General features: G+C 38.6%; 1 protein-coding gene across 2 annotated transcripts in view; it reads right to left on the bottom strand.

Annotated features, from left to right (window-relative positions):
• Positions 1–1160: 1160 nt before the first annotated feature.
• LOC149454032 (lysine-specific demethylase 4B-like) overlaps positions 1161–15707 on the bottom strand; it is a 247291-nt gene continuing 232744 nt past the window's right edge. For both annotated transcript variants that reach the window (XM_089687863.1, XM_089687862.1), the window contains 3 exons: positions 14169–14288; positions 2948–3040; positions 1161–2170 (listed from right to left, as the gene is read on the bottom strand). In XM_089687863.1, coding sequence (XP_089543989.1) covers positions 2006–2170; positions 2948–3040; positions 14169–14288 — 378 coding nt within the window. In that variant the 3' untranslated portion in view covers positions 1161–2005. The remainder of the gene's footprint in view (positions 2171–2947; positions 3041–14168; positions 14289–15707) is intronic.

Raw genomic sequence — 15707 nt, forward strand, 5'->3', positions numbered from 1 at the left:
GTGAGGTTGTGGGGAGCGCAGCGGTTGGAGAAGACGAGATCAAGGATATTACCATCGGAGTGGGTGGTGGACTGTATGCACTGTGCAAGTGCAAAGGAGGAGGTTAAGTGGAGGAGATGGGATGTGGCCGGGTTGTCGAGGTTGACAGGGATGTTGAAATCCCCAAGGATGATGGTGGGTAGCTCAGAGGAGAGGAAGAAGGGTAGCCAGGAGGAAAAGTCATCCAGGAAGCGGGGTATGAATCCAGGAGGCCGGTATATCACAGCAATCTTCAGGGGGGTTGGGGAGAATAGTCGGACGCAGTGGGCCTCGAAGGAGGAGAAGGATAGGGAGGGGGGGTTTGGGAGGACTCGGAAGGTGCTCTGCGGTGACAGGAGCAGACCAACCCCACCAACATAAATTAAATTGGATTGTGGTGAACGAATAACTCACCTGCACTCTCAATAATAACAATCTCATAAAACATGGGACCTTGAATTAGGCGATATGCCCCTGTGAACTGACATGAAGCTCCATATAATTAAGGAATGTTACTGCATCTTTTCCTGTCTTTCATGCAATTGTCTCTACTGTTTACCTGTGTGTTTATTACAATTTACAAACCGTACAAAAGAGAAAAAGAGAACAAACACAACTGTACAGTTTGTTGGATGAAGGCATTCATCGAAAGACATGCCCCTGATGTCAACATCATCAAGTTTGTCTGGGATTAGATAAAGAGCATATATTCAAAGAAGATATATATATATTCCTTCAGATGTTTGGAACAATCTACCTTTAAGTAACTACTTTAACTATTTGTAAGTGTACCTAGGAGAACAAGTGCTTTTTAAAGGCACAGGGTGGACACATAAAAAATATTGATTTGATTTATATTTTTTTTTAAGTTAATTGATAAAAAAAACTATCCACTGCAATTGTGCTCTAAAAAAGCATTTCTAGCGGTTAAAGCAATTGCAATGGAATGGCAATCACACAATGAACCATCACAAACAAAATATATTCACCAGAGTTATCCTCAGTAATTAAAACTGACAAAAACATTATAATTCTTTAAAAAAAAAAAAAAAAAAGGCTAAGAAGATGCCACATTATTCCTGGAAAAACAAAACATCCTTACAGAATAACAAGCAAGTAATTGTAAAAAGATTGAAATGGTGTCCAGTGTTTAGAACTTTTATTCATTACAAAAAAACATAGGCATGAAATTACATCACATATATCATAAAACAACAGGAAATGCTGATTAGTGCACAAAATAAATCATATCACATCAAAGAAAAGGTATGTCCTTATAATCCGTGATGAGGACATGCATTAAGCTGCACAACTCCTGAGGATTACATTTTGAAATACACAAAAAGGTACTTCAGAACCACATCAGCTCATGATTCATAAACTAAGTGACCCAGGAATAAGGAAAATGTTTTTTTTTAATTACATGCATGAATGAACTATAGTTTTTCCTTTTACACTATTCAGTCATACTTCCTCAAAATAACATTTCAGGACTCTTTATGCACAACATGTATAAATTTGATAACTGATGTAGGAGTTGAAAATGACAATTTTTTTTTATCTACAGCTGGGAGATTTTATCTGACTTACATTTAAGCTGCTGCAATTATAATTAACATTAACAATACTGTTTCACATAAACATCCCATAAATAATCAATTCTATAATTTTAAAATGTCCTGTTTTTTTTTATTTCAAAGCAAGACCTAAAAAAAACAAGGATCTCCCCTGATTTTTAAAGCTATTTTTAAATGTTTCATCAAAAGTTTCCAAAAATAGGTGTTAATTACAAGCAATTTAAAGATAGCACCTAAAGAATTGTTGTTGTCCATAACTCAATGGAATTATGGGTCCATCATGTTGCAGTGGAGAGGAGATATCCAAGTATATGGTGGTCAGTAAAATGGCTAAAGGTCCTTCAACATACTGGGATATTATGGAAAGTATTTCTCCACCTGCTGTTCAAAGTAGCTGAATGGCAGAGTCATTAAAAGTCAGATGGCTCATAACTATTTTGTGTGATAGTTTCTTTCTCTTCAGAAAGGATCCCATTATTTTCTGTTATCTGGTTATTAGTTGGACTGGACATTCTTGGACGCTTGATGATATGTACATCCTCTGTCCCCTCCAAAAAAGCTCCTGTGCTGAGTGACTTAAGAAGAAAATGGATGTAAAAAATAAGCATATATATATATATATTTTTTTTTTTTTTTTTTAAATAACAATGCTTTTGATATGTTTTCTTACTCGAGTATTTCTCTTAACAAGTGAAAGAGAAATTGGTGAACTGCTAATATGGTTTCCAGCAAATTGAGCACTGGTGCTCCACTAAGAAAGTCCAGTTTGTACTTCTGGGAAAGACAGCACCCTGCTTCTCTGTTCCTTCTAGCTATCATGGAGGATTGCCTGCCAACATACCAGGGGCTGCTGAGACCTGTAGTCCCACAACACACATCCTGCTGCATGGAAGGAAAGACACAGTCAGCAAGATGTGTTCTTCAGTTCCCGATTCCAGCAAATCTGCTACAACTTGTGCCCTGTTTAGTAAACAATAAACTTGGTAAAAGGGATTCTGCATGTGGCAGAGTTGTCAAACAAAGGCAGAGGAGGCCTGAACCTTTATGGTGATTGTGAAGGCACTTGTGAAGCAACAGGGAGGGTAATTTTCCAGTCATTCCTGATTTATTTCTACCATTTTAGCAGCATTAGCAGTTCACTAACTGGTTTCACTTGTCTGCCACTACTCTTACACAATCGGATTGTGATATATGTTGTTAGTGAATGCATATATAAACAAAGATAAGCTAAATTAATTCTATGAAAGCACCAGTTCAATTCTTTATACAAACCAGCAAACTCCACTGAGTCACAATATAAGAAGCAGGGACACCCGAACCCTTTTTGCACAGACTACCATAGAAAAACTTACCAATCTACATTTCACTCTTTTTGGCAGTGACTCTTCCAATGTAAAGATTTCATTGCGTTTTACCATCAGCTGAGACGCATCATCAAACTCCACCTATATAAAAGTAGATTGATGGAACTGAGAAAGCAACTTGGATAAGTGTCAAAACATCAGCATATTACAAAACAGGTCAGCATATTCCTTAATCACAGGAATGTGATTAACTCTACTAGACAGAAGAAGAAAGTAATTAAACTAAACAGTTAATGGTTAAACAAAACAGTAATGGAAATTGCAAACATCGGTAATTCTAAGCAATGTTTTCATAATTTAGAATAAACCACATGACTAAAACTTATTTTTAATTAAGGACAAAGCAGCGAAGGAATAGAACAGCATGGGTGCTGATATCAGGCAAAATGCCTATAAGGAAAGTATTATAGGCCTAAATGAAGGAGGAAAAGAATCCAGTCACATTTTCACAGATGTCCCTGCTAGACAGATTTAATATTTATCCTAGTGACACCTCATCCAGGGGAATCTTATAGGGGAATCTGGAAATCCTTCTTGCTTTGTAGAGATTTCCTCTCATTTTCTGATGTAGCTGTGAAACGTAAGTAAGAAATCTTCCCAAAGAGGAACAGGCAGCCAAACAAAAAAAACACCAAAATTACAGTAGTTTTGCATTGCAGTGGCAATGTCTGAATGAACACACAATGGATGTCCCCTGCAAGTTCAATGATGGTCACTCCACGTTACAGAAAGTTGACTCGGAACCAAGACTACTACTGGAACCAGCTCTCCTGACCATATCATCATGAGAGGCTTACATTCATTACAACAATTTTACGAATCAAGACATTTCCTGCTACAATCAAGGCCACCCAGATAGTGGGAAGCCATCTTGGATACCCGGTCCGCGCCATCCTAGTGAGCCTCCCTGCTGCTCTCCGAGCCCAGGACACCACCGGAGTGGTGGGGATATACCTTAGAGTGCCGCATAGAACAACCTGCTCCACTGGACCGCCATTCCTCATGACACGCCTGTTATTACTTACTCTTGTGAGTGCATTTTATTATTAAATCTGCCTGCTTTTATTAACTACTACACTTAACAAGTGGTGCCGCTGTCTCTCTTCTCTAGTGTGGAGACAGACGGTTCAGGAACATACTTCCTGGCATTTAGCAAACAACCTAAGCCTGAGAAAAATAGGAATGTGTAAATAAACATCTTGAATGTCGATGGATACCTTTTAGTTGGCCTGGTGAAGGGAGTGGACAACAAAGTGAACGAATTGCATTCAGAATTTTGGAAAGTGTACAAAAACATTAAGAGCCTTGAAGTTCAAATTATGTAAATTTGGATTAAAAAAGTTTTGAACTGTAAACATATGTCAATTTGTGCACTTATTAAAATGATAAAATATTAGAAAATCCAGTGTTATAGGACTAACACTATATAACAAAATATAAAAAAATGTGAGAAAATTATATATAAAGGTGAAATAAATAAAAAGTGATTGCAAGGAGAAAAGTCCCCTTTTAATCCAATATGGTCTCCTTAAGCAATTTCCAAACGATGCAATATCACCAATGCTGCCTGTCACCAGGAATAGTGAATAGGATGCAGGCTTACCAAATGTGTTTGGCCCCCTTATTCAGAGAAGTCAACATGAACTCAGTTCAACACAGCCCCAGTCACATCTCTCCATAGCATTCCCAAGAATTTTGCCAGTATGCAATTTAATATTTCATGCAATCCGTATCATGTAAAAAGAGCACATACAGTTGTGTTCAAAATAATAGCAGTCAGACATCACTAACCTGATCAATCACTGTTTTTGGTAGAAATGATATTTCTACATGGCAAATAATTTACTAGCAGGTGTAGTAGAGTAATAGAAATCCAACAGACCCAACAGTCATGACATGCATGCTGCTGATTCTGTAATTGAATCACTAATTAAAAGGGGCATGTACAAAATAATAGCAGTGTGGAGTTCTATTAGTGAGGTCATTCATTCTTTGAAAAACAGGTGGCAATTATTGCCCTTATTTAAGGAAGGAAGGCAGCAAATGTACATGCTGGTTACAGTGCATTTCTCTCTGAAATTCTGAGGAAAATGGGTTGTTCCAGACATTGTTCAGAAGAACAGCGTACCTTGATTAAAAAGTTGATTAAAGAGGGAAAAACATATAAAGAAGTGCAGAAAATGATAGGCTGCTCAGCTAAAATGATTGCAAATGCTTTAAAATGGCAAACAAAACCTGAAAGATGTGGAAGAAAGCAAAAAACTACCATTCAAATGGATAGAAGAATAGCCAAAATGGCAAGGACTCAGCCAACAATCAGCTCCAGGAAGATCAAAGAAGGTCTAAAGTTACCTGTGAGTACTGTTACAATTAGAAGACGCCTATGTGAAGCCAAGTTATCTGCAAGAAGCCCCCGTAAAGTCCCACTGTTGAAAAAAAGACGTGCTGAAGAGGTTACAATTTGCCAAAGAGCACATTGACTGGCCTAAAGAGAAATGGCGCAACATTTTGTGGACTGATGAAAGTAAGATTGTTCTTTTTGGATCTAGTGGCCAGAGACAGTTTGTCAGACGACCCCCAAACACTGAATTCAAGCCACATTACACTGTGAAGACAGTGAAGCATGGTTGCGCAAGCATCATGATATGGGGATGTTTCTCATACTGTGGTGTTAGGCCTATTTATCGCATACCAGGGATCATGGATCAGTTTGAATGCTTCAGAATACTTGAAGAGGTCATGCTGCCTTCTGCTGAAGAGGAAATGCCCTTGAAATGGGTGTTCCTACAAGACAACGACCCCAAACACACCAGTATAAACGTGCAACATCTTGGTTCCAGACCAACAAGATTGACGTTATGGAGTGGCCAGTCCAATCCCCGGATCTTAATCTAAAAGAAAACTTGTCGGGTGGCATCAAAAATGCAGTTTCTGAGGTAAAACCAAGAAATAGAGAAGACCTGTGGAATGTAGTCCAATCATCCTGGGCTGGAATACTTGTTCACAGGTGCCAGAAGTTGGTTGACTCCATGCAACACAGATGTACAGTAGTTCTCAGAAACAGTGCTTATACAACTAAATATTAAGTGATTCAAAGGAAAACAAAATCTTCAAACATTTTTCAGTTTATATAGTGAATGTTTGAGTTTGTAAAGAAGAATACAAACACTGCTATTTTTTTGAACAGTCTAATATTCACTTTTCTTCAATTTGTTTTAGAGAAACAACACCAATTTGATTTATTTTTCTTCATGTTTTGATTTGGAATAGAATGTGTAGTGTTCCCAATGCATTTGTGTGTATGGAAATAAAAGCTATTAGAAGGATTTTGAGCTTTATTCACTTTTTTCAACACACTGCTATTATTTTGAACACAACTGTATATGCTTCACATATCATCAAAAAAACTATTTAATATAGAACTGTACTTATAAATTCAAATTTCACCGAACACTTTCGTTATATTCAGTGCGAGATGACATCATGGGGCTATGAAAGCAGGCATCTTTCGGGGCTAGGTGTCCCTCCCACGCCATCCAAGCCTCTTTGTGAAGTTGCCTAAGCCTTGTCTTGGATTAGGCATCCCAATGGTAGCCAAGCCTCGATTTGATTCAAGTCAAACTTCAGTAAACTGCAGATAAATGAGCAATTGTACACATCCAAATCGTGACCATCTTTAAGGATGTTCAAACCTCGCTTTCATATATATGATTAAATACCAACAGAGCCTCTATTTCAGCCCGGCCAGGTTACATTATGAAAGAAAAACCCAGAAGTTCAATCGGCATACAAGAGATTAAAAATAAAAGCATTATGAAACATTAAATCCACAATCAGATCCTGAATTTTCATTATGAAATAAACAGTAAACACGACAATATTAAATCTTGCCGTACCAGAATGGGATTTGAAGACTCCATCAAGTGGTTGTGAACCAAACAACCCCATAATCAATATTTATGTAAAAATTATATAAATGAGAAACAAGAAAAAAAGTATATATTTCTCACTCAAGATGTGGTCCCGTTTACAATATTGAATCCACAGTCAAAAAACACTGTTAAACTTAAACCAATAAAATATAATAAAAAAATTAAATAAAATACCTCTTTCAAAAATTTTTAAACATCTACCTATTTATATCTGTATGCCATAAATTACATACAGAAAAAAAGGAACTCTACAAGGACTAAAAAGATAGGGGTGTCAAGCATTATTCATAAAGGCACTGACATCCCAATCAACAACCCTTAGGTGGGTTACAAGCCCTCAGAAAGGAGATGTTGAATTGGCTGATTTGTTTAAATACTTTACCGAAGCAGGTGTAATTTTTCCAAATTCTTGATTTTGAGGAAACAAGATAAACTCAAGCATTTGGATTTGGAACAAATGTTATAGTTAGGAATATTGATGTTAGTGGTGGGGGGGGGGCTTCAGAAACCCTATTTCCAACCTGAAAGGAAACATACGAGTCACTTGAAAGGAGAGTTGATTATGTGAATCGCTTTGAGGCTAGAGGCAGAAGACCTTCTAGGTCTCCACCTAGGAATCAATGGAATGAAATATCCATGAGTTATGTGAGAAGGCCATCATCTAGGTCCCCCTTTAGAAATAAATAGAAGAGAAACAATCAAAGGGTCGACCTTTCAATAGAGGGGAACAGTCGTGGTATAATGTCTCTACCTTCAATAGATATTTACCAGATAGATATGATCATGGAACCTGGGATCGTCCTGCCTATAATAGAAAACCCTATGAGGTGCCTTAAGATAACAAAAACTACAACGTTCACACGTCAGAGATAAGAAGTGACAGTAAGTGAGATTATTCATCACAGAATAGGAATCCACCAAGATCCCAATCAGGGAGTAAAGAGGTTAGCAGTCCAAGGAGAGGCACCAGAGAGGGGAGAAAATGTCAGTCAAAAAAGAATACAAAAGGAGATGTGGATGAATATTTAATTTGAGTTCTAAAGAATTGACTTCTTAGTAAAAATTGTTTTTAACCACTTCTTGACCGCGCTATAGCCGAATGAAGGCTATGACGTCCTCCCAGAACCTGTCCCCAGCGGCACACACCCGGTGCTCTCTGTGATCACTGTGTCCTGATCACATAAAACAATAAAGGGCCAATCACAGCAGCCTTTTACCACATGATCAGTTGTGTCGACTTGCCACGTGAAAAGTTAAAATTATCAGCACATCGTGAGGAAAATACTGCCAATAACCAGCAACTGTGAAAGGAGACATCTATGCTGATTATCAGTGCCTATTAGTGCCGCATATCAGTGCAGCCTCATCAATGCCCCCCAGTGCTGCCTCATCAACGCACATCAGTGAAGGAGAAAAATTACCTGTTTGCAAAATGTTATAATAAAAACCAAAGAAAAACATTTTTGTTTCCAAATTTTTGGTCTTTTTTTGTTTATAGTGCAAAAAAATTAAACACCCAGTGGTGATTAAATACCACCAAAATAAAGCTTAATTTGTGTGAAAAAATTATAAACATTTCATATGGGTCATGCAACAGCATGACTGTGCAATTGTCAAAGTGCATTCAGCACTGAAAGCTAAAAATTATCCTGGGTAGGAAGGAGGTAAAAGTGCCCAGTAGGCAAGTGGTTACATTTTTCTTAATTAACCTCCAATAAATTTCAAACTTTTGTAGACATACAGAAATATGTGCAGATAAAAAAGAAAAAAACAACTTTTTTTTGGTTCCACTAGCACCCTGGACTCCTGTTATATATAATTTACCAAAAAGTAATAAGTCTGACCAACCCTCCAGGACGGCTGACTGTTGGTGGCATCGATTTGGTTACCTCAAGGGTGTTTGAGACTAGTTTTGTAACACGCCAACAAATGGCAGCACAAAGATGCACGCACAGTCACACGGAGCACAGACCTTCATATGTTGCTGCCATGTGATTGGCTGATTACCAATTTGTGTTACCAAGCAATTGAAAAGGCGTACCTAATGAAGTGGCCACTGAGTGTATATTACCAGCGATATTGCCTGCCCTTCTGTTTGGAACTTCCCTATTCACCATTTTTTTTTCAGTGTGTAATTGAATCATGTCGAGATGGATGGTAGTGGGAAAAGACCTCAAGGAAAATGGGGGACAGTGGGAGTCTGTTTAGAGCCATAAAGGAAGTTTGCTATCTCCTATATATGCTGTCATCAGGGGAAAATAAGACAACAATATCAACATTTCAACATCATTAACCATTAGGGAATCACCTGCAGTAAATATACTGCTACAAGGCGGCCCTGTGCGCAGGATCATGTATATAAATGTGATCCTGCATTCTGGGGTAGGGGGCGCGCGCCATAAGTCGCTGATCGCCACTATTATTAATAAGATAAGGTAAGTGAGCGCAATCTCAAGCCAGCAGCTAACATACAGGGCAATCCTCAACACCTAAAATAGTAATATAGATAAAAGGTATGCAGCGCTATATAAGGTATTGCAATAAATAAATGGTAAAAGAATCATCCGTATAACCCAGAATCAGCATAAATCGATTCATAGAGAAAGATCGATATGAACAGTCAATCAGACGTGAACAGTCTTAAATGCGATAGTGTTTGGTATATTCCAGATATAGTAGGGCTTGTAGAAAAATCCAGTAAAACCCTTTGACAACGAGCGTGGCTCGAAACATGTTAAGGGATCCGCCCAACTGACGCCATTAACTACCAGGGAGCCACTAGCCACCAGGAAGCCTAGATATTAGACCTGGAGGCCATTCATTGTTATTTGATGTGAGTTCAATAAATGTTCTATTTGCTATACACATATTAAAGATGTACTTCGCTATCATCACCATTTTGCCCCTGGCTCGTTATTTACGAGCCCCGTCAGGGACGAGCTTTTTGGAGGAGTATTATCTGGAGTGGACTACGTTGGACCTGCCGGTGAAACCTCAATCACCCCCGAATGTCTGCCATGGTGACCGTATGCTGCTTCATTTGCTGACCAGGCCCTGATGTCCACTGTTATACATACAACGCTCAGTGTGTATGTCATTGTGGTAAGCGCATAATTTTACTGGATTTTTCTACAAGCCCTACTATATCTGGAATATACCAAACACTATCGCATTTAAGACTGTTTACGTCTGATTGACTGTTCATATCGATCTTTCTCTATTAATCGATTTATGCTGATTCTGGGTTATACGGATGATTCTTTTACCATTTATTTATTGCAATACCTTATATAGCGCTGCATACCTTTTATCTATGCCACTATTATTAGTATAAAAAAAAAAATCAGTATCTATACTGCCATTTGTAAACACTATAACTTTCATGTAAACCAATGAATTTACACGTATTGGGATTTTTTTTTTTAGCAAAGATGTGTCGCAGAATACATTTTGGCAGAAATTTGTGACGAAATTTGATCTTTAATTTTTTTTACTGGACATGTTTTATAGCAAAAAGTCCAAAATATTATTTTTTTTTCCTCAAAATTGGCGGGCTTTTTTTTTTATAGTGCAAAAAATAAAAAACACACAGGCGATCAAAAACCACCAAAAGAAAGCCCAATTTGTGGGGAAAAATGTAAATATACTTTTTGGTGCAGCGTTGCATGACCGCGCAATTGTCAGTTAAAGTAACACAGCGCTGTAACACAAACCGATTATGTAACCGCTTCCTAACCGTCCTATAGCAGAAATACTGCTACAGGGCAGCAGAGTTGTGCAAAAATCACACACACATATACATATATATATATATATATATATATATATATACACGCTCCCGTGGTTTTCACGGCCCTCCCAGGTGGCGTCAGATTGCCCGTCAGTACACCAGTCATCACATTTAACCCCTTGATTGCCAGGAAGACGCTCATACACAATAAACCTCCATTGCTAGTATAGTACCTGAACAGATCAATATCTTTGATCAGATCAGCACTATAACAGCGTTCACATTAGTATAGCGTCCCCAAAAACACAGCGTTAGCGGGATCAGCCCCCCCCCCCTTCTCCCCCAGCAAGTGCAGTGTCAGTAGGTCACTGTCACTTGATACACTGCACACAAAACCGCAGTGTTCGCAGAATTAGGCCTGATCTTGGTTAGCGCTTGCCAGTAAATTTTTTTGACTCTCATATGCAGCAGAGTGCCAGTACTAGTGCTGCGCTACCTTTTGGTGAACTGGCGAGCACCCAGTGGTCTAGTACATCCTGGTCTCTCACATACCTCTTAGATTGTAAGGATCAGGCCCTCCTAACCCTCTTGTTATTTAACTGTATTGTCTCCCGTTATATTGTAAAGGTCTAAGCAAACTGTTTGCGCTATATAAATCCTGTATAATAATAATACCAGCACTGCAGTATGACTTGGCGACATGGCGAGTCCTATAAGTGCAGTACAAGCTGGTGCGGTGGTGAGCACAAGTATTGTCCAGCATCCAACAAGAATTTGCACACAGACCCATAGAGCTCCTTACAATTGGCAACCCACAAATTCTGCAGCACCCGTACTTCCCCCATTCACTGCCCAACCCGGAATTCAGGTGGAAATAGCAAATTTAACATCTCCCCTAGATTTTTTGGAGCTGTTTTTCACGGACAATCTGTATGCATTGATTGTGGATCAAAGCATTTTATATGCACAACAATGTATCGCCGCCAACCAAAATTCAAACCTTGCCAGACCATTCGCATGGAAACCCAGTACGGTTTTCAAATTTATATTTTTTTGGGGCCTAACACTCAACATGGGCATTACTAAAAAAAAATGAATTGTGGTTGTATTGGTCCACAGACCCGATTCATAATATGCCGTGTTCTCTGCTGCTATGGCCAGGCATAGATATGAGAGTATAATGCATTTTATGCATTTCAATACACTCTGTCTTCCTTGAGGTCACCCTGAATTTGACTGGCTACACAAAATTCAGCCCCTCACAAATCACCTTAACCAAAAATTTGCAGATGTCTATACTCCCCAAAAAAATCTGCAATGATGAGTCCCTCATTAATTTTTCTGGCTGCCTTGCATTCAAACAATTTCTCCCCAGCAAGCGTGCCAGATATGGGGTCAAGATGTAGAAGACCTGTGAGAGGACAACAGGCTATACTTATAAGTTTCGGATTTAGTCATTGCGGTTGAAAAATCGCTACACGACTACTATGTGACATAAAAATTGCAGCACCCATCATTTTATTCGCCAGGGTGTCTGAACTTCCAAACATTATATATTTTTATATTTTTATTAAAGCAAAGTAATTTCCTAGCACAGAACAAAAAATGTCCTAGAACAAAAAGTGTCAGAAAAGGCTTGGTCTTCAGGTGGTTAGAAGAATGAGTAATGTGTGGCATAAACTTCTAATGCTGGGCATAAAATGCCCCCACCCCCCAAAATGACCCATTTTTGGAAAGTAGACACCCCAAACTGTTTGATAAGAGAGTCAATAGAAGAATTTATTTTTTTTACCACAAGTTTATGGAAAATGACTTTTTTTTTTTACACAAAATTGTCACTTAAATGATTTATTGCTCACACATGCCATGGGTATATGTGGAATTACTCCCCAAAATACATTCTGCTACCTCTCCAGAGTAGGGGGTACCACATGTGAGAGACATTTTGGCAGTCTAGCCAAGTACAGGACCCCAAAATCCAATCAGCGCCTTCAGGCTTTTAAAGGGCTTTATTTCCTCATTACACTTCCTGACTACCTATCACAGTTTTGGAGGCCCTGAAATGTCAGGATAGCACCAAACCCCCCCAACTGACCACTTTTTGGAAAGTAGACACCCCAAGGAATTTGATAAGAAGCATGGTGAGTATTTTGCAGATCTCGTTTGTTGCCACGTTTTTGGAAAATGAAGAAAAAAAAACCCAAACATTTTTTCTTTTCTTTTTTTATATTTCAAAACCTTGTGAGAAAAAATGAGATCTGCAAAATACTCACTATGCCTCTTTTTAAATTCCTTGGGGTGTCTACTTTTCAAAAAGGGGTCATTTTGGGGGGGGGGGGGGTGGTGCTATCCTGGCATTTCAGGGCCTTCAAAACTGTGATAGGTAGTGAGGAAATGAAATGAGGAAGTTGCGCACCTTCAGGCTTTCAAAGTGGTCATTGTATTTCAGGCTCCTGTATGTGGCTAGGCTCCCAAAAAGTCTCACATATGTGGTATCCCCATACTCGGTAGAAGTAGCAGAATGTATTTTAGGGTGTAATTCCACATAAGCCCACGGCTTGTGCGAGAAATATATCATTTAAATGACAGCTTTGTGTAAAGAAAAAAAGAAAAAAATATTTTTGTAATTTTCCAGAAACGTTTGGGAAAAAAATAAATCGTCCATGGACTCAATATACCTCTCAGCAGATAGCTTAGGGTGTCTACGTTCCGAAAAGGGGTCATTTGGGGGTGTTTGTACTGTCCTGGTATTTTAGCACCTCAAGAAATGTGATGAGCAGTCAGAAAGGAAAAGCTGTGTAAATTCCATTATCTATACCATAGTTTGTAGACGCTATAACTCTCACACAAAGCAATCAATATACACTTATTGGGATTTTTTAACCAAAAACATGTAGCAGAATAAACTTGGCCTAAATTTATGCCGACATTTTAGTTTTTTTGGATGACAGAAATGAGAAATATTTTTTTCTCAAAACTTTTTTGTTTATAGCGCCAAAAATAAAATGCGCACAGGTGATCAAATACCACCAAAAGAAAGATCTATTTGTGTGAAAAAAAGGACATAAATTTTATTTATGTACCGTATTGCATGACCGCGCAATTGTCAGTTAAACTAGTGCAGCGCTGTATAACAAAAAAATGGTGTAAATTCCATTATCTATACCATAGTTTGTAGACGCTATAACTTTCACACAAAGCAATCAATATACACTTATTGGGATTTTTTTTTACCAAAAACATGTAGCAGAATACATTTTCGTCTAAATTTATAACTAACTTTGAGTTTACTATATATTTTTTATAGCTGATAGTAAAAAAAGCGCATAGGTGATCATATACCACCAAAAGAAAGCTCTATTTGTGTGAAAAAAGGACGTAAATTTTGTTTGGGTACAGCATTGCATGACCGCGCAATTATCTGTTGAATAAGTGCAGCGCAGAGTAGCAAAAAGAGGCCTGGTCAATAAGGGGGCTAAATCCTCTAGAGGGCAAATGGTTAAATATAAAGATGTAATGCATTCTTAGTCAAAAACATATTTCTTACTTGGTAAATGAAGTTGACATTTGACGAAATGAATTTGGCTTTGTAAATATTTCCATCCATCCATCTAAGCTCTACCATCTCACCCTCTGCTGGTGGACCATCCTGAATGCAATCCCTGTTCTGAGACAAAGAGTAAATAGCATTGCATGTATATAAATACAATTTAGGAGGTTTAGAAACCATAGTATTTTGCAAATTTAAGAAAAAGACAGAATTCTGCCACAGGACTTTTGAGTCTGGTTCACACCGAATGCAACTTTGAAATTGTGCTACTTCAGCTGAAGTAGCGTGATTTCAAAGCCGCCAGTCAGTGCAATTTCATGTGCGGCTTGCCGACATCTGTGCGACTTCATGCACAAGTCGCACATGAGATTGCCAAAAATAATGCAGTAAAACTTTTTCGAACTCAGCGCAAGTTAAAGTTGCACCGATTTGAATGGTTCCATAGGTAATATAGTTCCATAGACAACTAGGGTGCGACTAGTCATGTGATTTTGAACTGTCAAATATCAAGATAAATTGCACTGGTGTGAATGGACACTAAATCAACCATGTATAAAATAAGTAAACCATTATTTTAGTATTGTTTTCTTAAAATTACAGCCATGGGACTAGTTCCCCTTCAGGTCCGCCTTCCCTGTGAGCTCCTCATTTCCCAATCATCATCATTGCCATATTTATCACCATTATCTCCAGCCCCTTTGTTTACATTTAGCTTTCAGCCAGGGAAATCTCCCAACTGACAGATGAATGGGGATAAAGCCCTGTGAAGGAAGTTATGACAACTTCCCACCACAGACACCCCTTAGCATTTGCATACGTCTGTACACCAGCTCAGAGCTGGTCCTAATTACCCCCAGTTTTCAAATCTGCGAACTTGCAGTAGTTAATTAAGAATCTGTTGCAGCCATAGTTCTTAAAGTGGCAGTAGTATGAACTACCTGAATTTGACACGTTTGACGCGTATCGGTAATGTTACTGAAACAAGCGCAAATGCCTGGCTGAATTTGGATCAGGTCGTCTTAAATGGGAACTACCACCAGAAAATTGTGGTTGTTGCTTAATTTATCTGCTCCTTCCCATCTAGGGAAGAAACAGGTACATGAAGGATTAGTGCTCCTACTAGGCCCAGGGCCTAATAGGACAGGGACTGATCAGAGAGGTACTGTCAATTAACCTCTTAGCGCCGACGCCACAATAATATGCAGCCTCACAGAGGGATTTTTTCTTTGGGGAAGCAGATACATATTTTCATATCTGTCTTTATGCTGGCAGCGCGCTGTGGAGTTAAATGGATCCACTTATGTAAACGGTGCAATTATAATCCCCCCTCCCCTCTTTTTTTTATAAGTCACATAGCTTCTGTTCTCAGCTGCATAAAAGAGGAAAAACGGCAGTTCACTAAACTTCCCATTGCAAGGCTGTGTGTGGGGGGAGGGGTTGCGTACTAAGACAAGATTGAACATTGGAGGACAGCAAGCGGAGTTCCCAGCACAGCTAGAAAACTGGTACTATTGTGCTCTCCTGCTTAGTGTGGTC

Source organism: Staurois parvus, unplaced genomic scaffold (genome assembly GCF_062004578.1).
Source record: "Staurois parvus isolate SC_StPar_1 unplaced genomic scaffold, SC_StPar_1.0 ptg000439l, whole genome shotgun sequence".
Classification (NCBI taxonomy): Eukaryota; Metazoa; Chordata; class Amphibia; order Anura; family Ranidae; genus Staurois; species Staurois parvus.